At 40.3% G+C, this 24,743-nt stretch overlaps 1 protein-coding gene and 1 long non-coding RNA gene across 2 annotated transcripts in view; one reads left to right on the top strand and one right to left on the bottom strand.

Annotated features, from left to right (window-relative positions):
- The first annotated feature begins 963 nt into the window (after nt 1–963).
- On the top strand, nt 964–1,589 carry LOC117516986. Its single transcript, XR_004562606.1, has 2 exons — nt 964–1,337; nt 1,389–1,589. It is a non-coding gene; the product is annotated as an uncharacterized LOC117516986 (long non-coding RNA).
- Nucleotides 1,590–1,591: 2 nt separating this feature from the next.
- LOC117516980 (zinc finger protein 346-like) overlaps nt 1,592–24,743 on the bottom strand; it is a 28,392-nt gene continuing 5,240 nt past the window's right edge. The window contains exons 2-7 of the mRNA XM_034177877.1: nt 20,371–20,474; nt 18,941–19,036; nt 17,575–17,713; nt 13,263–13,472; nt 8,030–8,129; nt 1,592–2,036 (exon numbers count right to left, since the gene is read on the bottom strand). Coding sequence (XP_034033768.1) covers nt 1,787–2,036; nt 8,030–8,129; nt 13,263–13,472; nt 17,575–17,713; nt 18,941–19,036; nt 20,371–20,474 — 899 coding nt within the window. The 3' untranslated portion in view covers nt 1,592–1,786. The remainder of the gene's footprint in view (nt 2,037–8,029; nt 8,130–13,262; nt 13,473–17,574; nt 17,714–18,940; nt 19,037–20,370; nt 20,475–24,743) is intronic.

Below are 24,743 nucleotides of genomic sequence, written 5' to 3'. Positions count from 1 at the left end.
TTAGTGGCATGGAACACATCCATCAATGAACACATTGATGGATTACGCAAAAAAAAGTAATGTGAATTTTTTTTTTACCAGAAGCCCTTTCTCGGAGTTTGACTACCTAAGCTAACAGGCTACCCCCAGTTCAGATGTTTAATAAATCATATTTTTGGGGACTGCACAGTGGTTCTCATAGTTTGCTTGAGTGTAGACATTAAAAGTTATAAGCTGCTATGCAACATTAAATCAGATGAGAACTGCACTCAGTGTGAGTATTACAGCACAGATCCTTTTGGGTGTGTCACCAGATTTTTCCACGTTTTTTAATTAAATACTCCAAAATTACAAACACAGCCTCCACAACAGCTAGCAGCCACAGAGTGGACACAGAGTTATGGATGGACACTACAAGGGGTGGAGTAATTGGGCTAGTCCACTATCACTCAAAGCAACCACGCCTCTAATTATGCAGAACTTTGAGTTAAAATGTCTTAAAGTTACAAAACATATCCACACTAGGGTGGTCCGAAAAACACACTTCCACCGATTGATCGAGAATAATAGATAGATGGATAGAATTCACCCCCCCCCCCCCCCATACAGTTGTCCTGGAGGCAGAAACCAAAACTATTTTTGTGCTAGGCTGTACACGTGTTTACGAGGTTGTAATCCTCCTTAATCTGTGTGACGCTGATAGAATCTTCACCGAAAGCCATCTGAATTTTCCGAATGGTTTCCACCTGGCTGTCTCACACAGTTTCTGAAAAAATTTTCATGGAGCAAAGTGGCAGTCGCTCAGCCATTTCCCAGACAATGACAATCCGACGAGGGGGCTGGACCAGTGCTCACTCAAAGCCTGCCCACAGGCGAATGACGTAACCGACAGGCGTGAAAAAAGTCACGCATGCGCACAAAGGTTCAAGCTTGGCTGATGCAAGCGCACGATTCAAATCCATATAGTTTTTGAAAAAAATAAAAAGGTCCGTTACTTTTCGGACAGACCTCATATTTCTGTTCTAAGGTTAAACATTTTAACATGGACTTCTATGGGAAAGTGCTCTGTTTTATTGCCACCCTCAAGCAGCCAGTCAAGGAAATGCAACTTTTTCTGCTTCCAGTTGAGCTTCATCTGAGGCCATCAAGGTTTCTTGACAGATGTGCATGCACAGGAGCCTCTTTTTTTTTGGCGATGAATTCAGTTTGAATATTTGTGACTAAAATAAAATACAGACAAAAACAGAAGTAGTCAGAACATGAATGTAAATGAATTTTTTTGGAGCTACATTCTTGCACCAAAGCTTTGTCTATCGTAACGTCTAGTTTGGCTAGTAATGTTTTCTAAAGACATGTTGGTGCTTTTTGCTGTAATTCCGCCATTATTCCTGTTCCTACACTGATGTAAGCTAGGTTTTAGTCAGTATGCGTTTGTCAGTAGACGACACACGGACATTGGTCACTGTGACTCTGGGTGCTGGTACATAAGATGACGGCCTCAACCCTGAACCCATGTTCACATTTACACTTGAAAAGTATTGCTTAACATTTAACTCCACAAACTGGAGGGTTGTTTTTTTTTTGTTTTTTTGTTTTTTTTGGGGGGGGGGGGGGGGGGGGGGGGGTCAGGTAGTGTCAATTATAGGAATGAGTTAACCACACTGCTTTCATCAGAAACTGTCTGGAGCTTGAGTAATCCTATGAAAACACGCTAAACACAAAGAGACTTATGGTTCTTAAAGGGGCTGGTTGTTGTGTGTCACTCCAAGTTCTGACTGAAACCTCTGCGGTTCCTGTCAGTCCAGCTTCAGGTATAATGATACTCCTGTGAGTAGCTGATGTCATCAGCAGCGTACTGGTTGCCTTCAACATTGTAATCTTCTCCTCCAGTGGTGTACTGGTCGCCACCCACCATGTACTGGTTGTCTTCACCAGCAAACAGCTCATTGTCAGCAGCACACTGGTCATCCTCGGTGGTGTCGCGATTGTTGTTATCACCATGTGGTTGCTCTGCTGCCTGCTGGTTATTGTCAGGGTTCATGCCAGACTTCTTCATTCTATGAAGGCATGCAGTGATTACTTCAGGTCATTTATCATTTATTTAGCCAAACATCACAGTGGATGCTGAAAAACAAGATACACCTCAATATCTGCTAAAATATAAAAAAGTTGCAGTGATGCATGCTATAGACTATAATTATCTGCAGTGAAAGCATGATGAAAAGATTATGTGCTTGTGTACATTTGACGTTTGGTGGCCAGAGAATCATGTAGCTCAGACATTCCAGAGAAGTCAAAAGGTATTATTTTAAGGTATCTATATGTCTATATTAGATGCTGGACCATTTGAAGGAGCAAGTGAAATCAGTGTGATTGAAGTGACATTCATTCATTTTCTGCCACTTATCCAGGTCATGGTGGTAGCAGACAAATGAGTTCACCTCATACTCTTCTAGTCTCAGCCCAGTCCTTTAACTCTTCCTAGAGAATATTGATGCGTTCTTGAGACCCCCCCCCGTGGGGGGGGGGGGGGGGGCATTCTCACCAGAAGCCCAAACCACCTCAACTAGCTCCTTTTGATGCAAATAAGCAGCAGCTCAACTCAAGATTGCCACGTGGATACTCGAGCTTCTTACCCTGTCCCAAAGTGTAAGCGCAGGTACCGAACAGAGGAATCCCTCTTCCACCAATTGTGTCAGTGACCACAGGGAAGGATAAGGGCATAAATTGAATGGTGAATCAAGAGCCTCACCTTTGCAATGCAATGAACAAGGAGAGCACACCCGTGGTAAATTTTAAAAAACAAAACAAACATTATTATTTTTTATTTTTTTTAAATACATGGAACATCTCTTTCTGAGGATGGCATGAGACAAAGACATGGATAAAACTTGCTGAACCATCAATCAGGCAGTGTGTTCCATGTAAATACACAAGTTCACAAATTCTTCCTGCTCACTGTGCAGACCAGGAGCATCACCAGAGGAAAAGAGGACGGAATGCCTTCATCCAGAATTTTTTAAAGCTTAGGCATGTCTTTAAAAGTGGACTGTTACTCAAAGTGGAATTGATGAGCCACATAAAAAAGGCTTACTTAATTTAACTTACCTGAATAAAGTGGGGTGTGAAGCAGTATCTTTTTTTTTAAAGCAATATCTAAGATCAGGCATAACTGGGTATGTTTTGTGTTCTAGTTCTAAAATCAGGTCAGTTAAGGAAGCCATACATTTGAAAATGATTAAAGGTCCTGGGGTTAGTAATCAAGAATGTAAGGTGTGAGGGTCAATTTGAGACAGGGTAAAGGCAAAGGTGAAAATGTGCAAAATTAAGCAAGAATACAACAGACATTAAGCAGTATAACTAAAGTATTAAAAAGATGGATTACACAAACATCACAATTTATACAACCCCTGGCAAAAATTATGGAATCACCGGCCTCGGAGGATGTTCATTCAGTTTAATTTTGTAGAAAAAAGCAGATCACAGACATGACACAAAACTAAAGTCATTTCAAATGGCAACTTTCTGGCTTTAAGAAACACTATGAGAAATCAGGAAAAAAAAAATTGTGGCAGTCAGTAACGCTTACTTTTTTAGACCAAGCAAAGGGAAGAAAATATGGACTCACTCAATTCTGAGGAATAAATTATGAATCACCCTGTAAATTTTCATCCCCAAAACTAACCACCTGCATCAAATCAGATCTGCTCGTTAGTCTGCATCTAAAAAGGAGTGATCACACCTTGGAGAGGTGTTGCACCAAGTGGACTGACATGAATCATGGCTCCAAGACGAGAGATGTCAATTGAAACAAAGGAGAGGATTATCAAACTCTTAAAAGAGGGTAAATCATCACGCAATGTTGCAAAAGATGTTGGTTGTTCACAGTCAGCTGTGTCTAAACTCTGGACCAAATACAAACAACATGGGAAGATTGTTAAAGGCAAACATACTGGTAGACCAAGGAAGACATCACAGCGTCAAGACAGAAAACTTAAAGCAATATGTCTCAAAAATCGAAAATGCACAACAAAACAAATGAGGAATGAATGGGAGGAAAGTGGAGTCAACGTCTATGACCGAACTGTAAGAAACCGCCTAAAGGAAATGGGATTTACATACAGAAAAGCTAAACGAAAGCCATCATTAACACCTAAACAGAAAAAAACAAGGTTACAATGTGCTAAGGAAAAGCAATCGTGGACTGTGGATGACTGGATGAAAGTCATATTCAGTGATGAATCTCGAACCTGCATTGGGCAAGGTGATGATGCTGGAACTTTTGTTTGGTGCTGTTCCAATGAAATTTATAAAGATGACTGCCTGAAGAGAACCTGTAAATTTCCACAGTCGATGATATGGGGCGGCATGTCAGGCTGTCATTACATCATCAATAAATGCACAAGTTTACCTTGATATTTTGGACACTTTTCTTATCCCATCAATTGAAAGGATCATTTTTCAAGATGATAATGCATCTTGCCATAGAGCAAAAACTGTGAAAACATTCCTTGCAAAAAGACATATAGGGTCAATGTCATGGCCTGCAAATAGTCCGGATCTTAATCCAATTGAAAATCTTTGGTGGAAGTTGAAGAAAATGGTCCACGACAAGGCTCCAACCTGCAAAGGTGATCTGGCAACAGCAATCAGAGAAAGTTGGAGCCAGATTGATGAAGAGTACTGTTTGTCACTCATTAAGTCCATGCCTCAGAGACTGCAAGCTGTTATAAAAGCCAGAGGTGGTGCAACAAAATACTAGTGATGTGTTGGAGCATTCTTTTGTTTTTCATGATTCCATAATTTTTTCCTCAGAATTGAGTGATTCCATATTTTTTCCCTCTGCTTGGTCTAAAAAAGTAACCTTTACTGACTGCCACAATTTTTTTTTCCTGATTTCTTATAGTGTTTCTTAAAGCCAGAAAGTTGCCATTTGAAATGACTTTAGTTTCGTGTCATGTCTGTGATCTGCTTTTTTTCTACAAAATTAAACAACTGAATGAACATCTTCCGAGGCCGGTGATTCCATAATTTTTGCCAGGGGTTGCACATGCATTTAAATCACCCCAAGTCAGGAACCTTGGGATGATTTTTGTTCCTATGTTTGATCTACAAAGAGATATTACAAGGACTGCTTTCTTCCACCTGCAGAATACAGTGAAGATTCATCCCATCCAGTCTATGGCTTATGCACAAACCCTGATACATTTGTTTCTTCTGGACTGGACTACTGCAATGTTCTATTCTAAAGTTTACTGCAGTTCAGCATTATGGGTCTCCAACTGGTTCAAACTGCTGCTGCCAGACTACTGACAGGAACCAGAATGTTTGACCGAATTACACTCATTTTGGTGTCTCTGCACTGGCTTCCTGTCTCTGTGAGATCAGATTTTAAGATGGACTAACGAGCTTTATCACCGAATAACCTGCGAATCAAGAGCACAAAAGGGACAAAAGAGGAACAAAACAAAACCGAAGTGAACGTTTATCGACGCTTTAAGTGAAATGCACCTGGAGCCACTGCTGGAGCAGTTTGTGTCTGCATCTCTGCGTTCCAGGACTCAGCGCTGGGACAGAGCTCAGCTGCAAACATAAGTGCGTGATCCGACCTACTGTGGAGATCTGTGCGCACGTCGGTGGATCCACCTGCTCTGGTACCTTGTCCAGAACAAAAGATTCCTCATCATCATCATCAGAATCTGGTTCAGACTAACGACACACTGCACACACTGTCTTGCTCCAATTAAAAAAATAATGAAGCGCTTGTTCAACATTAACATGACACCTCATTTTTACAAAAACAACAAAAAACACCACCACACTAACCACACACGCTAAATACACCACCAAAATAATACACACAGCAAACATGCCAAATATTTCTCAAATCGCAAAACTGTAATTGCTGTCTGTACACCCAAAATGCGCACGTACGAGACAGACGGAGATAGCTAGCACTGTCGCTGTCTTTGATTTTTTTCAAAACCCTGCTGTTTCTGATCACTTCATGCACGCACAGGCGCTGTGTTTGTGGATCAGACACACATACAACACACGTATGCACGCGCTTCACCTTCTCTCCAGCTGATCACACTGGGTTTTCTGTTTTGATATGTCACACCTCTGTGGATCAAAGCTGTTCACACGTGAATGTCCACTGCTGCTGGAAGTTTTTACACATTTGATGGCTCAAAGTCCCACTTTTGTAAACTGCCGCCTGAACAACACGAAATACTGTAACGTCGTGTCGGCCCTCAGCGCCACGGAAACAAACGAGGCTGATCGCACTCCTGCAAAGCCCCCTGCTGCCAACAAATACACAGCCATCAACGATCGTGTCAGCGGTCAACAGCTCCACGGAAACAAGCGAGGCTCATCGTGCTCCTGCAAAGCACCACGATCACTGTCTGCCATGGGCTGGCGGAGAGGTCGACAAATTCTTCCTGGCCGGCCAGCATCACAGCATGACCGCGGCAGCAGTTGCCACATTACACACAGCAGAAGCCCCACACCACACACACCAGCACCACCGCAGAGGAGCTGCATCTCTCCTCCACAAAAGTCATCCTCGAACAAAGTCAAACTAAACGCTAACGTTACAAAAACTAAGCAAACGATAAAAAACAAGTCAAAAACTACAGCAAAACAAAATACGGACAAATTCAGGTTTTCATCAGCATTCATTCAAATTTTTCAACAGTTTAAAAATCCTGACAAAGCACCAGCTGCAGGAACGAAGGTGCGCAAAGGTTAAATGATGCCAACGAAAGTCCAGATTTCTTGTTTTGTTTGGGCTTTGTTGCCCTTTGTTAAGTGCTGTGTGACCGTGCCTTTACTTAACTGACCTAATCAAGTCCTACGCACCAGCCCGGGCTCTGTGTTCTCAGGGCTACTTTGTGTGCCGAGGGTGAATAAAAAGTCCATGGTTCACAGAGCTTTCTCTTATTGTGCATCTGCTTTGTGGAATGCTCTCCCTATGGCAATAAAACAGATTCTGTACAGACAAACAGGTCCAGACCTATGATGCATTTATTCTCCCTCTCGTATTCCTATCCTTTCAAATTCATTCTATTAGCAAAAAGAGCAGGTGTCGGCCTCAACTTGATCTAAATTCTGGGTTTTTTAGTGAAGCTTAGGGCGAGTGGCCGGCGATCACCTTAGTATTTTCTCTGCTTTCCTGTTGCTTAATGCTGATAAATTATACTGTAGGTGTAGTTTTTCTGGTTCCAATTCTGCTTTTTTCCCCTCTCTGTCCAAGGTGAGGATGACGTCATGGGGTGGATTTGATGACTGCAGTTTCTGAAATGGACGTGGAACATTGAATGGACTCTGCCACCGGAACAGGCCCACTGAATGGCATGAGCACTGCTGGATGACCCCAGCCTGTGGACTGCATGGACTTCTCATCAACTGCCTAGTTTGCAATATGTTTACCTTCAATAGATGCTGGCTTGGCATCCCAGGGTGCCGGACTGAACTCAGGATGCCCTACCTGTTGCTCCAATGACTGGAGGCCCTGCCTGTGTTGGAAGCACCACATGTTGTAGAATTGGACGCACTAAGATTAAAAACCCAAAATGGATTGCTTTTTTATTTCAACTATGGACCATTTTTGTTGATCTGTTTTTTTTTTTTTTTTTTTTTTTCTGTTTCCGTTTGTTAACAAATTGTTGTAAAACTTTGCAAAATCTGTTTAGAATGGCCTAAGCAGTGGGTCACCCCTTTCTGTCTGGTCTGCTTGAGGTTTCTTCCTCAATATTAGAGGGAGTTTTTCCTTACCACTGTTGCCTGTGTGCTTGCTGTAGAGGTTGGTAAGGTTACACCTACTTGTACTTGTGTGACACGCCTTGAGGCAGCTTTGATGTGATTTGGTGCTACATAATCTAAATAAATTGAACTGAATCAAATTGTGTGTGTACACACACACACACACACACACACACACACACACACACACACACACACACACACAAGTAGTATTAAGAGTATAGAGTATTGGATGGCCAATGATGCGTATCATATCAGGTTTTGAGAAACGATAGTTACTTACTGATTCTTGTGTTTCGCGCCTGTGATATGAGACTGGTACTGATCCACAGAATTGAGCTCAATTTTGCAGAGGGTGCATGGGTAACCTTTCAGTGTGGAAGCTGTAGATGCAGAAGGAACAGCATTAAATTATAGCAAATAAACCATTGAGCAAAGATGGAAATCATTCCCAAGACCATTTTCACAAGTGTATAAATACTGACATACACCAAGGTTAAAACATTTCAAGTTCAATTTTCCCCAACTGCACATAATTCAGTGAAGCAAAGAATGTGTGTCAAGTCTGTTCAAATGTCTACTTGATTGAAGTTATTTTAAAAATAATGATAAAATTATTTTAGTTCAATTTATTCTACATAATGACAATTTTTTTTACTTTTGGCACTTTTAGTACAGTGATGTGAATGCAGTAGTGTTAATTTTGTTGCCCATTTTTCAATTTAGTTTTATTCTTAGTTTTGTGCACTCCGAAATTATAAAGTTCATTCTTAGTCATTCACATATCATTTTTGTTAGTCATGTTTTAGTCCACTAAAAGTCTCAACATTTTAGTCTAGTTTTAGTTAAACGAGAACTCAATGTATTTTAGTCGAGTTTTAGTCTTTTTCTATTTATTTCAGATATAATTTTTGTTTATTCATTCCAGTTGACTTGTGTTCCACAGCTGAAATATTGATTCAATGTCTGGAATAACAAACATCTTGAATGAACTGAATGAATGAATCTTCAATGCAACCTTGCTAAAAGTGTCTTGTTTGTTGATTCAATATACATTTACAATTGATGCACTTGTTCTGATGTTTTGTATTTATTCGAAACACCTACAAAATAAAATAAAATAACTGGTGTTAAATAATATGATTGTTATAGCCGAGCAGATTCAGACAGATATAAATATAAAGTGTTACTTTGGTGCCGATCTCCCCTACAATAATTGTACCTGGAGCGCTATTGCATGGCTGCGGGCAGACTGGAACGCTGACACTTTGACACTGGGATAAGTTCTCCTCGATAGAATGGAGGACGTCTCATTTTAGGGAAAAACAGCTTTGGTCGGTTATAGTATGCTGTCTGTTTTACATTTGGACAGAGGTGTCATTTAATTTAAAACGGTGATTTGCATTGAAGTTATTGATTGCGGAATGATCTGTTTTTCCGCCTTTACTCGGAGAGCCGCAGCCAATTCCACAACACACACAGACACACGGAGAGGAGGATATTATTATTATTTTCATTAGGGACAACTAACTTCAGTTTACAAACCAGAGAAGCAGGAGATATTAATGTTCCAGTCCACGGCAGAGATCCACGTCGCTGGCTGCCCCACAAAAAAGGCACGTTAATGACGAACAAATAAAAACTGTCCATGTGAAGCGGTGGATGATTCTCACAGAATCACACAGCGAGAGGATATGTAACGTAGCTGACAGTACAGCGGAAACTGCTGGCAAAAAGACATGACAGCTGGACTGGATGTTACATTTCTTTTTGTGTAGTAGACGAACACGACAAGGGAGTTTTTGCTTTTTATTTCTTGCAAAACATTTTCATCTCCTTTTTATTTGTCAACAATAACGCACAGTAACAGCAGTAATTTTAACAAAACATTTGTGTAGCATTTTCTATCTTGTACTTTATTTTGAGAAGCACACACACACACTGAACAAAAATATAAATGCAACACTTGTTTATGCTCTCATTTTTCATGAGCTGAACTCAAGAGCTCTAAAACATTTTCTATAGACACAAAATACTATCTCTCTCAAAAATATTGTTCACAAATCTGTCTAAACCTGTGTTAGTGAAGATAGCCAAGATAATCCATCCCACCTCACAGTTGTGGCATATCAAGATGCTGATTAGACAGCATGATTATTGCACAGGTGTGCCTTAGGCTGGCCACAATAAAAGGTCACTCTGAAATGTGGTCAAACATATGGTCACATGGTCAAAGACTAGCTTGGTCTTTAAACTATAAGGGTTGTAGAAAGTTTTGGAAACTGGTTCTAACATGAGTTGAATCTGTGTTCCAGCCAGGCTGTTTGTGCTGAACGGACTGCTGCCTGCTCTCCCCTCCCCCGCCGGCAGCCAGCCGAGCTGAGCAGAGCGGCAGCACCGCAGCTCAGAGTGAGAGGGCACGTGGTCTGTCAGTGAAAGAACAAAAACTCTGTCAAAGTCTTCCAATAAAAAGAGCTCCTTCTGGCTGAGTAGCTAGTGACACATTAAGGCTTTATTTTACAGATGAAAGCCTTCATGTTTCCAAAGTTTGTTCAAATAAGCCATAAAGACGGTGTGAGAGTGACGAGTCTCTCGTTCCCTCACAGAGAGCGAGAGAGAGAGAGGAGCAGCCAGCAAGAGAGGAGAGAGAGAGGAGGAAAAAGTGTGAACAGCAGACGCTACACGCTGTAAAAAAAACCAGCGAAGCAATTTTAATTAATGATCATCTTCACCGCACAGCCGCCGTGAAACAGTAAAGTGTGAAAATCTGATTAGGAAAGTTTTTCCATCCAGGGTTTCATCTTCAAAAGAGCAGATTTACTTCTTTACGTCTTACAGAAGTTTTTTCCCGTTTTCTTTTCATTATTGTTGTTTATGTATCAATGACTCCAGATCAAATTACTTGTATGTGAGAGCTTACTTTGCAATAAATTCAATTCTGATTTGACAATCAAATCAGTCCAGGTTTAGCTCTTGTTCAAACAAGACAATCAAGGGTTATATTATTTAAAAAAAAAAAAAAAGTATGCAATCCCACTCAGAAATGTTAAAAAGAAAACAACTAACATGACAGAAAAAAAACTGCCTGTCTTACTTGATTAAAGGTACAGAGTGTCATTTTTGAAGAGAGTAAATGTTATGTTAAACTTTTCAGTGTTATTTATTTTATTAACTTAGACAGAAACATGCAAAAAGAACTTTGATATTACAAGTGTCATTTTTTATCCATTATTCTTGCTTTCAATGCATCAAAAACCAGTCAAAATGACTCGCAACGCATGCAGCCTTGGGTAATAATTGCCAACAGTGTCGCTATACTAAAAATTTCAGGGGAGAACCCTGAAATAAAATATATTATTGATAAATTGTGCCATAGCTTGTGCCATGTCGGTCAGCCCCATTTGTAATCATTATTTTTAAAATCAGTTAGGGGTAAAAGTATGGTGAGCACCCCAAATTCCACCCCCACTCCCCGAGGACTCAAATGAAAATTACAGCAAACATGACTGTAATATATCAAAGGCATGCACATAACTGGTACTCACGGTGCTTGTGCGTGCTAAAAATAAATGATGCGCAGCAGAAAACACAATGGAAGTGCTTCATAAGAAGAAAGTAATGACAGAGAGTAGGAAAAGTGTTTCCCTCTGCTGTGCATCAATGATGTTTAGCACACATGAGCACCAGTTATGTGCACCCCTGTTATATTAAGGTGCATAATATGAAGGTTGGAAATCTAACTTTTACCTGTGCTTACTTATTTACACTGGTACAGGGTATGTCACATGTGAAATATTATGGAAATTGACGTATGTTTAGAGGTCCCACGGAATACAACAAATTATGCTCAAAAGTCACAAAATCATATAATACTATGTATTTGGGAGTGTGTGTTTGCAGTATTTTGTCATACTTTCAACAGAAGCTGTATATTAAGTGTTTAAGTCATCACCTACACTGGCCCCCCAGAGCATCAAAATGCATCATTTAATAAAATTAATAACTGGTAGTGGACTACTTGTTGTTGTTTCTTTCCAGGTTGTTTTAGAAAATGTCGGAATGTTCCTGAACCTTGTCAAAGCAGTTCGATGACTACCCGTAAATATTTCATTGTTTGGACAGGATGGTGCCATTTGTGAGCAAGATGCCACAATAACTGGAGCACAACTGCCATCATGTCGCCAAGTACTCTACTGTGCTAGATATCATCTACAAAAGGGTAAACAGCCAGGCAGCACCGGTACACCACGGCCAAAATAGTGCTGCAACAGATTCTTGGCTTCTATGAGAAAGCCAGCATTCCAGTGATTTCTGAATGGAAGGCCTGTGAGAAGATTATTCACCTTGTAGACACAAACTGTGTGCAATACCAAAGGCACATAGGGAGACAGAAGCCACCAAAACCCGGCTTGAGGAGCAAGAAGAAGCTGGAGAAGACTTTTAAACTGTGGCCTTCAAATGTCTATGAACTCATTAATAATCCTGAAGATTTTGCATTTCAAGTCTATGGAGAGTGGTAGAGCAGTTGCTTTTGCTTCACTTTGACAAAAACCTCTGATAAGATATCCAGATGTAATAACAGACTTGAGGCAAAAACAGAGAGCACGAGACATGAACATAAGAATCAACACCTCCAGTGCACCTCGATGGGCGACCCTTCACTTCAGAGGATGAGATTTTCTCCGCCGCTGATGAGGGTGACACCTCCTATGATGAATGTACAACACCCTGCCCTCCAACTGCCTCAAAGAGAAAAACTGGTAGCTCCAAGCTCCAAACTGACTGCTGAGTATGCAATGTGAGCCACTAATTGACACCTGTGGTATCTGACAGAGGAGATGATTCCACTGTCTTTGTTGAGTGAAAAGGTACCGTTAGCCCAGCGCCAGCAGTTATATGCAGCCTTGCTTGCGTGTAAGCCCAAAGAAAATGTGGTAAGACCACAGAACCGCTATGGGTCTTCGGAAGGCAAACCACAGTTTCCTGAGTTAGCAATCACAGCTTCACTTGCTGATCTTGCCGGACCAGACTCCTGGTTCATGTTCTCTTTGCTGCAGATTGATGCAAGCTTCATGGGTGAACCAGTTACAAACTGGAAACAGAGTCCAGCTTTCCTGGAAAGCAAGGAGAACATTTCAGCAATAAATGTTGTAAATGACTGTGCTGAGCATCGGGTGAAACGATCTTCTGGCTTTGTCTTCACTGCACGTTCAGAAGAACACTTCAAAAACTCATTCATGTCATGGAGCAGGAGAGGAAATGTGTTCCTAACTTCAGGAAGCGCAAACTGTCATTGTAACTTCATTTTATTCAGGGATGATTTTGTTTTAATGAAACTCGTTAATTTTTTATTACTTATATTTTTAGCTTTTACCTACACAATTTAATTTAGACAATCATTTGTTGAAGAAAATTCTGAGGTGTTACAAAGATGCAGCTGAGGTGCAAAGCAATCACCATCATTCCTGTTCAAATAGTAGGTTTCATATCTAAATTCTTGAAAAGACTGTGCTGACCTGGTGTGGAAGGGCCATAAGTCTCCAACAACTTGACTTTGGTCATCTGTTTTCGATGTTTCTTGCCATCATAGTGCTGCTGAGCCATAACTGGGTTGTTGAAGGAGGCTTTGCACATGGAGCAGAAGTGGTCTCCGCTATTTCCTTCACCGCCACTTGAATCGCCAACAGATTTCTTCTGCTCAGATGTTGGTGCTGTCTGGGAGGCATCTGGAACAAAAGGAGGTATAATAAAATGTGGTAGCTGGTATTTCTCAGCACAATTCAAATAACTCTACAGTCAGATTAGCGTTCCTGTGGAGTGGCCAGCTCCTGGTTACTTGGTGTTACTGTGCACAATGTTTAATTTACATTATAAAGGACGGGAAAACCTGATACGGTCACTTTTGGTTTTTCTCCATGTGCCATGCCACAGAAGCAAAGTTCACTTGATATGTTTCAGTGTTCCTGTATTACTACTTAGCATGGTAACAACTCTGTAAGATGTCTTGTAAATCACTTCAGAGGTATTATCTGGTACAAAAGCAGCACCTTAAGATTTAGAAATTTTTAGTTGTATTAATCTTGATAAAAATATCAAACAGATTTATCCAGAAATACAGTCACTCTGATACATATTCCGCCATTTAGGATTATTTTGTTCAAGTGAGCAACCAGCTGACGTCATGCCGCCTTCACTCAGATTGGCAGTCGCTGTGCTGCATCACTCAGCATTTGCATAAAACAGATGACTTGTTTATTTTTGGCCTTGATGAGCTGGTAGCGTAGCAACCAGTGTCTTATTGCTGCAAGATGCCTGCTCTGACTGAAAATGAATTGCAGCTTGTCACTTTGTCTCTGTCACTTGTAGCTAATCTGAACATAGGATTTAGCAACACTGCATATGTACTTCACATTAAACTGCATTAAAGCTGAACTGCCTTTGGTTTTTCCTCAGGTTTAAGTCATAAAATGAATTCTCTTTGGTATAATTTTATTCCTTAGTATTTAAATAAGAAATTCACAATATGATCAAAATTTGCACTGTCTGGAAGCAATTTAGAATTTCCACCTCTTATGGGTAGAAATTTAAGTGATCAGATGCCATGGCATAAATTTGGTAGTGATGTCATAGATCACATGGGGACTTCCCCTGAGCTGTGCAGGGATGCTAGGAAGGACACGGTGACTGCTAGTCAGAGTAAAGAAAGGCAGCATGACGTCAGTTGCTTGAACGAAGTAAACCAAGACAGCAGAAAACAGTTTGTAGTTTGTTCTATAGCTGCTGTCTGCAGTACTCATAAATGGAGCTCACCAAGGGAATATCATAGAATGTAGAGTGGGGAAAATAAGTATTTGACCCCCTGTCAGTTTTGCAGGTTTTCCCACCTACAAAGAATGGAGAGGTCTGCAATTTTTATCGTAGGTACACTTCAACTGAGAGACAGAATCTAAAAAAAAAAAAAAAAACCAGAAAATCACACTATATGCTTTTTAAATAATTTGCATTTTATTGGATAAAATAAGTATTTGACCCCCTACCAACCAGCTGTATTAATTGCACCTGTTTGAACTTGTTACCTGTATAAAAGACACCTGTTCTCACACACAATCAATCACACGCCAACCTGTCCACCATAGCCAAAACCAAAGAGCTGTCTAAGGACACCAGGGACAAAACTGTAGACCTGCACAAGGCTGGGATGGACTACAGGACAGGACTGTTATGGCTATTTATTAGAAGAAACACAAGATGACTGTCAATCTCCCTTGGTCTGGGACTCCATGCAAGATCTCACTCTGTGGGGTAAGGATGATTCTGAGAAAGCTCAAAACTACACAGGAGGACCTGGTCAATGACCTGAAGAGAGCTGGGACCACAGTCACAAAGATTACATTAGTAACACATGATGCTGTCATGGTTTAAAATCCTGCAGGGCAGCAAGGTCCCCCTGCTCAAGCCAGCACATGTCCAGGCCCGTTTGAAGTTCACCAGTGACCATCTGGATGATCCAGAGGAGGCATGGGAGAAGGTCATGTGGTCAGATGAGACCAGAATAGAGCTTTTTGGAATCAACTCCACTTACCATGTTTAGAGGATGAGAACAACCCCAAGAAAACCATCCCAACCGTGAAGCATGGGGGTGGAAAATCATACTCTGGGGGTGCTCTTCTGCAAAGGGGACAGGACGACTGCACCGTATTGAAGGGAAGATGGATGGGGTCATGTATTGCGAGATTTTGGCAAACAACCTCCTTCCCTCAGTAAAAGCATTGAAGATGGTTCATAGCTGGGTCTTCCAGCATGACAATGACACCAAACACACAGCCAGGGCAACTAGGAGGGGCTCCATAAGAAGCATTTCGAGGTCCTGGAGTGGCCTGGACAGTCTCCAGCCCTGAACTCAATAGAAAAGCTTTGGAGGGAGCTGAAACTCCAAACCTGAAAGATTTGGAGAAGATCTGTATGGAGGAGTGGACCAAAATCCCTGTTGCAGTGTGTGAAAACTTGGTTAAAAACTACAGGAAACATCTGACCTCTGTAATGGCAGACAAATGTTTCTGTACCAATAAGCGAAGTGCGCAACGCATCTGCGTATGCGTGGGTCAAACGGGGGCAAAAATCCCAACTACCAAACTGACACCGCTCCCATTAAATTTTGTATACAGTAGCATTAGCAGACTGTAAAAGTTAAGGATTACCGAGATTGTAAGGCTTTAAGCCTTAAGTGACGCATACAATAATGACAGGGGTGCATTGTGCTATTTTCAAATGCTCGAACGGAATTTATAGGCTTGAAAGTTGGCTGAAAACACATGATTACAATGCTACGCCGAGTCCACCCAAAGACGGAAAGAAGAAGAAATGTGATCGTAAACCTCCGTTCATTCTACACAATTTCGCCACAGAAAAGAAAGATCCAGACGGACGTAAAAGACGGACTAAAATTGTAAGTTTCTTGCACACATTTATTTTGTCAATATCCTGAACCCGTGCTGCCGTTTTTGTGCATCGGCTTATGACTGTAATGTGCAAAATTGACATGTTCTATAAACAAACTGCATGCATGCACATATCACTGTATGTCTGTCAACTTATCAAAACAAACGTGACACCAAAGAGGTTATATGTGAGACTCACCGTCATTGTCGTCATTATGAAGCCAGCGGAGTAGCAGCGTTTTCTCATTCCTGCTTAGAAAATATTCTGCAATATCCACAGTTTCAGTCTCTAGACTTCGTCTAACCATCCGTCAGTTGTCTTCAAGGGGTCAGAAATTTGTCTCCAGCTATCAACAAGGACTGGTCATTTTCGACAGCAATTCTCTCTTTGGCACTAACAGTAGTTTCTGTAACAATGCAGCACACGCAAGCACAGCCAGCTCTTCTTTCCACTTCTGTCCACTGCCGTACGTAGTCCTGGTTGTAACAGACAATCCGCTGAGCTTACAAAAACATTTTAAATCGTCAACTTTCCAGGGGTTGAAATGATCCAAATCACAGCACTCCTCACTGCTTTCTGCCACCATAGCTTGTGGGTTGGTAGTCGAAAAATTTAGCCTACCCACAATGCACCGCGCGGCCTGAGATGCGTACTTCACTTATTAAGGTCTGTTTTTCTAGGGGGTCAAATACTTATTTTATGCAATAAAATGCAAATTATTTATTTAAAATTATTTAGTGGTGGTAATGAGAGTGCAGTTGTTTTTATCACCTCCCCCGCTTCCTCTTAACTGTACTGTGGGTGCCAGTGCCACTGGCCTCATATTAAAAAGTGTTTTTTTTCTGTGAAGCACATTCAGAGGAACATGAATCACTATTCGACATTATGCTATGTTCATGTTAACCCTATGAAAGGGGAAACGCTGGCCAAGAGGTGCACAAGGACAACATTTGAAATGTGCTGCTAAGCTGAACATCTGACTTGTCAGAGGTCTTAGTGAGGTGACTGTGTACTAAATTTCACCTTGATATACAAATGTGCCTATCTTGAAAACCCATGGCACACAGCCTGGAATGCGAAACTCAACATGCACACGTTTCTTCATGTAGAACAGGAATTGTGTCAGAAGGGCATCAGGTGTAAAACTTGTGCCAAATCCCAATGCATATCTCTACCGGCTTTGCTATGGTGATCATAACCAACCGGGGACAGGCAAAAGCAAAACAAATCAAATAAAGACATTAACAGCAGCGCGGATTGATGGTATGTTTTTTTTTCTGAATCCACTGCAGAACTATTCCACTGATACTTGCATTGTCAAAAAGACAAGTATCAGCATATTCTCATCATCAAGACTGAGGCACGAAATAACTCAAGAAAACTACATACCTTGTGCTGTTTTCAGCCGAAGATTCTTGGCATGAACTTTGCCCTGGTAATGAGACTCGGCCATAACGGGGGATGAGAAAGTCATGTTGCATAGACCACACACCTTTGTCCGGTCAGTGTCACCATTGTTACAGTCCACCTGAGGATGACACACAGTGACACAATAAATAGTTTGACAAATATGTGTACATCTCCTAAATGTGTACTCCTAAATCCAGCATGTGTGAAAAAACTGCTCTTTCATTTAGATTTCAGACAGTTATTCATTTTATATGAACCACCTCAACAAATATAGCTAAAACATACCTGGTTAACATGATTCCCATCTCGTTGGTCAGTTTAAACAGAGAACCAGCAAACGTCAACGGTGTACAGTACATTTCCTTCTTTTATCTCACTAATGAAAAGCAAGTGCTTCAAACAATACCAGTGTATCAGTCCTGGTGGCCCTCTGCTTAAGCCTAGAATACTGCTGGGCGTGTCCAATGGTATGGAAAATTCAGTTTCTTTTTCTGTGAGTTGCTCACAACAGTGTGATTGTTAACTAGAGTTAACAGTCTTTTTGTTCCCTGCCATGAAAGAAGGTGGACCCTTGAAATGGGCTCTGCTGGTGTATTCAGCTGTCACATTTTGAGGGCTCTAGAGTTCCCTCTTACCCCTTGCATACATATTGTACACAGACATAAATGTGATGTCCAGGAACATGACTGTGGCTCAGATTTTCAAGGTCATCCAAGATAATGGCCGACAAAGACACCCACCCCCTGACCACAGTCACTTTCTCTCTCCAAATATCACTTCTAGACCTTATATTTTTATTACCTATAGGAAATTGTGCATCCTGACTCCCTTAACCTGACTCCATTTGACCTTGGACCTCAAGGTCAAACATGACAATTCCTGAAAAAAGGCACCATCTGATCTCAGAAATGGTTACCTTCACTTTTCTGTACACATTTGGTCTGAAGTAATAATTACACTTAACAGTATACATGCACTTTCATTTCAGCAGTGATTTGTACTCTTCACTGAAACCGCCTCTGTCTGGCTTATCAATGCCCACAATTATCTGTTAACACCTACTTTTACACATCACATGTACATATCAGCGTTGGGGGGGGAACACCTCAGCTGAGTATTTGCTTGTTTGTTTTTTTTGGAGTGCAGATTCTATTTAGTGAAATATTTCATGGACACAGAATCTTCACAGATACATTAGGTATGAAACTCCCAAACTTCCCATCTAGGCAGTCAGTGTTAATGTACTTAATATCACTCATTATTAATCAGTGATGATCTGATATGCTTCCCCCAACCTCATCATATTTCGTCATAACTTTAAAGGTGTAAAAGCAGATCTACTCACACTGTCAGATGTTGGGTCCTTGATCTTCTTTGATGCTGGCTGTGAGTCATCTTTGTTGGAAAAATACCGGCGCACTTTGTTGGCATGCTTCTTGCTCTTAAAAAGCAAAATGCAATCATTTTGTAGACACAGTACCATTGGCCAATGTTTGGAGTTACAGTAAAACAACTTAATTTGTCAAAGATAAAAATATTTCTGCATTGGATAATATGTTGTTAATGAAACAGTTAAGGGCCATGCAGGAGTTTGGGACATCAGCAATTGATGCAGCAGGAGCTGTGTGTACGACAGAAGACCTTGTTTTCTCCCTTGGTTACTGTTAAATTCTAACTGTATGGATCAACTGAATGTGCAATGCAGGGTGCATCATTATAGTGTGTACACAAACAAATGTGGTTTTTCTTTCATATCTTGAGCAATATATATATATATATATATATATATATATATATAATAAAACGCCCACATGTAAAGGACTATTTCTTACATTTTAAAATTATATACTCAGAAATAAATTATTCACTAAAATTTGAATGTTTTAATCTTTGGGCAAACCTAGCTATGTTAAAAAATTACTCTTACTCTGACCAATACATTTACTGAAGTTTGTTTAAACACACACATACATAAAAAGATGGGAAGGGGCAATTTCTTAAAAATATCAGGAATAAATCACTTTTACAGCCAATGTTCTTAAGACAACTCATATCACTCAAGATCCTGACTCATGAATCTAGCATCTGTGTTACACTTTGTGCCTTTGATTTTCCACAAGCAACAGGTCTAACGTATGAACGGTTATTGCGGGCTACATTTGTATTCTATAATTTAGAAACAAGAACAGCACAATCACATCAAATTACATTTCTGGTGGTGCAAGAAGGACAGCCAGTTCTGCCCATGTCACCATCACTACCTCCCTCCTTTTTGTGTAGGCTGTGCAAGAACCACGCTGAGTAGTGGAAATATAACATAATGTCCATAAATGCCAATAATATACTCAATAAGCAAAAGATTTTGTGTCCTTGCTATTGCCAAACAGAGTCACATGGCAAATAGGGTATCAGACTTTATTGTTTCACAGCCACAACCACTAACAGATTACATGCAGACAAACTGATGTGGAATTTTATATATATATATATTTTTTTTTAATTCTGTCAGTTGGTCCTGTTCTGGGTCTCAACAGCAAAAGCATGCACCTCCACCTCACACAGTCTTTGGATCAATCCCCAATGCTCTCCCTTTGCCCTACAACCTCACCCTGTAAAGTGGAAGTGCAAAATAAAGGGAAATGGTGGACTAGCATAAGGGGAGGTCTGATGAAATGTAATATTATCTTGACACTTATTGCTGTCATGCTGTCAAAAAAATGTACAAGTCTATTTGCAGAAACAGAAAAACCAGGATTAGACCGTAAACTTACTGACCTGATAATGAGTTAACTTCTGAGACTCCGAAATTAGGACCGCATTGCAGACTTTACACTGGGAGTCGGAAAACAGGTCGCCATGCTCCTTTATCATCTTATTTACTGCGGGAGGGGGGGAGAAAAGACCCTAAGTGAGGTTATGTCTTCAACAATAACAGTATAACAGAGCGCACAACATGATCAGGTTTTATACAATGGCTGTGTAGATCCTTATTTAATTGGTGTTTTGTATGTCACGTGACATGGATTATTCATTCCATTTGTGTTGTGTTGCATTTACTGTACAATTTTACTTCCATTTACTGTGCAAATTTGGGTACATCCATTTTATACCATTGCACGCTGCGATCACCATGTATGCACACTCGTGGAGATGGCATTTAGCTAAATATGGCGGAGTTTGTTTTGCTGACGGACAACAATTTCAACAAGCTAATTGACGGTGTTAATTTTTCTAACACAAAAAACAAATCCATTATGCCATAAGTTGTCTGGAGGCATGAAGAGCTGTTACGATGAAGAGCTGGACAGGGGCCTCATCAACAAAGCGTGCATACACATATAAACATGGTGTACGCTTGTCTCCATGTCAACATTCAGACGTATCAAAAATGATGTGACTGTGGAAATGTGCAGTGCATCACACAAAAATCCTGGCTGGCGTATGCACGTTTCTACAGCTATTGTTCCACTGCTGACACATACAGGTAATGCTGGGAAGCATTAATAGTGTGAAAACAAGAAGCCATCAAAGACACAGTAATGAGCACAGTTTTTACATGTACCACGTGTTTGCAACTATATGGGTGGATATAAAACCATGTGCAAAGTGACGTGTAAAATGGCATTAACGGCTGCGTTAGTGTCAGAGGACATTGCAAATGGTGCAATCCAACTTTGGTATTCAGGGAATACAAGGATTTTCTTGCAAATTACGAAAACTGGCTCACAAGCCCATGTCTATTACGGGGGGGGGGGGGGGGGGGGGGGGTTCTGCTGTCTTGATGCATTTGTGTGTTGTCTGTCTGTTGTGTGTCTTGAGGTCTCGGCCACCTGGGAGGCGCTGATTAAGCTTCCTGCCTGGGAGTATAAAAGGAGGGTTTTTTGCCTCTCCTTCCTCTCCTCCTCCCTCCTCTGGATCGCAGTTTGGGGAGCAGCTGCATCTGGTCCCAGTTCTGGCTCTGGCCCTTGGTCCTGGTCTGGGTTCGTCGCGCCACACCTTCGTTGTTGGTTTCTGTTTATCTTTTTATTTTATATGAATGTTTCCCAATTAAGGGTTTTAAAGATTTACGCTTCCGTGTGGTCCTCAATTTTTTTGTTGCAGCTTTTGAGCTGGGCCGCAACACCATGTAGAGTTTATTATGTCCAGAGTTTAAGGATCCAGTGACCAATTTTAGATTTATTTACTTTAAGACTCAATAAAATGTTGACATAGAAAACCTGTAATGCCTACTTTTAGTACACAGAAAATTCACAAGAGGTATTGATAAGCATAATTGATGATTGATAGATAAAATCTTAATACCCATCCCTAGACATAGCAGGAGGTGGTAACATCACATGTCAGAATTTCAATACATCCACTTGGGATTTGGCATCAAAATTAATCCTGTATCTTGAAAATAACCCCCCATAACAAAGTATGGTCTGTTTTCAATTATCTGGCTATTCTGCTATGTGTAAAGTTTGTCAATGCTCTTCAAAAACTTTATAAACACAATTCTTTCACAAAGGTTTTATTTCAGTAACACTGTGTGAATAACTTAGGAGGGGGCCATGCTCTTCAAAAACTTTAAAAACAAACCACTGTCAAAGGTTTTATTTCAGTCACATTGTTAGCCTGAGATCTTGTTTTTGGCTTGGCCATGACACTTGATTTACTACAACTTGCCATGCTGTGACTTGAAATTACATGTGTAACTGCATGATCACTGTAATAATATCAGTACTTATGTAGCTTTTGTGACTTCTCTAAAACAAGAACTACCAAGTCAGCAGCATTATACAACCCATGGCAAAAATTATGGAATCACCGGCCTCGGAGGATGTTCATTCAGTTGTTTATTTTTGTAGAAATAAAGCAGATCATAGACATGACACAAAACTAAAGTCATTTCAAATGGCAACTTTCTGGCTTTAAGAAACACTATAACAAATCAGGAAAAAAAATTGTGGCAGTCAGTAACGGTTATTTTTTTAGACCAAGCAGAGGGAAAAAAAAATATGGACTCACTCGATTCTGAGGAATAAATTATGGAATCACCCTGTACATTTTTGTCCCCAAAACTAACACCTGCATCAAATCAGATCTGCTCATTAGTCTGCATCTAAAAAGGAGTGATCACACCTTGGAGAGCTGTTGCACCAAGTGGACTGACATGAATCATGGCTCCAACACAAGAGATGTCAATTGAAACAAAGGAGAGGATTATCAAACTCTTAAAAGAGGGTAAATCATCACGCAATGTTGCAAAAGATGTTGGTTGTTCACAGTCAGCTGTGTCTAAACTCTGGACCAAATACAAACAACATGGAAAGGTTGTTAAAGGCAAACATACTGGTAGACCAAGGAAGACATCAAAGGGTGATTCTTAGACTACGGGCACTTATGTCCTTTGATCATATTGTATGAAAAACAGAAAAAAGGGGAAATTTCACACTTTTATAGTTATCTTTACAATGAAAGTGTGTTAAGAAATTTGTTCTAGTAGTCTATGATGACTTTTTCACCTTTTTTCAGCATCATTAAATGCAAATATTGCCGTTTTGTGCTTGTCCCACACCCAGACTTTTGATCTTCAATGATAAAAATGAATGATAAAGAAACGTTTCTTATGTTTTAAAATATCTCTGAATAAAATATCAGTAAAATAATCAAAACATAATTGGGGTATTCAATGTCATACAACTGTTGTGATTTTTTTTTTTTAAACAAAATGTAGTTGTCCCACACTATTGCCGTAATTTCCACAACACTGTAATGTCCCTAAACAGTTTGTATGAAAGATTGTTTGGGTAGTTTCTATGGAGATAAACAGTGACATCAGAGCACATGTATACAGTGCCAAATCACAACAAACAGTTGCCCCAAGGCACTTTATATTGTAAGGCAATGGTGTGGTGGAAATTACATTTACAAGGCCAATAGTGCCCGTAGTTAAAGAATCACCCCAAAGCATCAAGACAGAAAACTTAAAGCAATATGTCTCAAAAATCAAAAATGCACAAAACAAATGAGGAACGAATGGGAGGAAACTGGAGTCAACGTCTGTGACCGAACTATAAGAAACCGCCTAAAGGAAATGGGATATACATACAGAAAAGCTAAACGAAAGCCATCATTAACACCTAAACAGAAAAAAACAAGGTTACAATGGGCTAAGGAAAAGCAATCATGGACTGTGGATGACTGGATGAAAGTCATATTCAGTGATGAATCTCGAATCTGCATTGGGCAAGGTGATGATGCTGGAACTTTTGTTTGGTGCCGTTCCAATGAGATTTAGAAAGATGACTGCCTGAAGAGAACATGTAAATTTCCACAGTCATTGATGATATGGGGCGGCATGTCAGGTAAAGGCACTGGGGAGATGGCTGTCATTACATCATCAATAAATGCACAAGTCTACGTTGATATTTTGGACACTTTTCTTATCCCATCAATTGAAAGGATGTTTGGGGATGATGAAATCATTTTTCAAGATGATAATGCATCTTGCCATAGAGCAAAAACTGTGAAAACATTCCTTGCAAAAAGCCACATACGGTCAATGTCATGGCCTGCAAATAGTCCAGATCTTAATCCAATTGAAAATCTTTAGTGGAAGTTGAAGAAAATGGTCCATGACAAGGCTCCAACCTCCAAAGCTGATCTGGCAACAGCAATCAGAGAATGTTGGAGCCAGAATGATGACGAGTACTGTTTGTCACTCAAAAAGTCCATGTCTCAGCGACTGCAAGCTGTTATAAAAGCCAGAGGTGGTGCAACAAAATACTAGTGATGTGTTGGAGCGTTCTTTTGTTTTTCATGATTCCATAATTTTTTCCTCAGAACTGAGTGATTCCATATTTTTTTTTCCCTCTGCTTGGTCTAAAAAAGTAACTGTTACTGACTGCCACAATTTTTTTCCTGATTTCTTATAGTGTTTCCTAAAGCCAGAAAGTTGCCATTTGAAATGACTTTTGTTTTGTGTCATGTTTGTGATCTGCTTTTTTTCGACAAAATTAAACAACTGAATGAACATCCTCCAAGGCCATCCCATCATTTTTGCCAGGGGTTGTATATCATAAACTTGAATGTTGTGTTCAATGCAGGGTTCATCAAAACTAATCATGAAGTCAAAACAATTACATTCTAATATTTCGAAAGAT

This window comes from Thalassophryne amazonica, chromosome 9 (genome assembly GCF_902500255.1).
Source record: "Thalassophryne amazonica chromosome 9, fThaAma1.1, whole genome shotgun sequence".
Classification (NCBI taxonomy): domain Eukaryota; kingdom Metazoa; phylum Chordata; class Actinopteri; order Batrachoidiformes; family Batrachoididae; genus Thalassophryne; species Thalassophryne amazonica.
The sequence above is the reverse complement of the archived record's forward strand: the minus strand, read 5'-3'. Positions and strand labels throughout refer to the sequence as shown.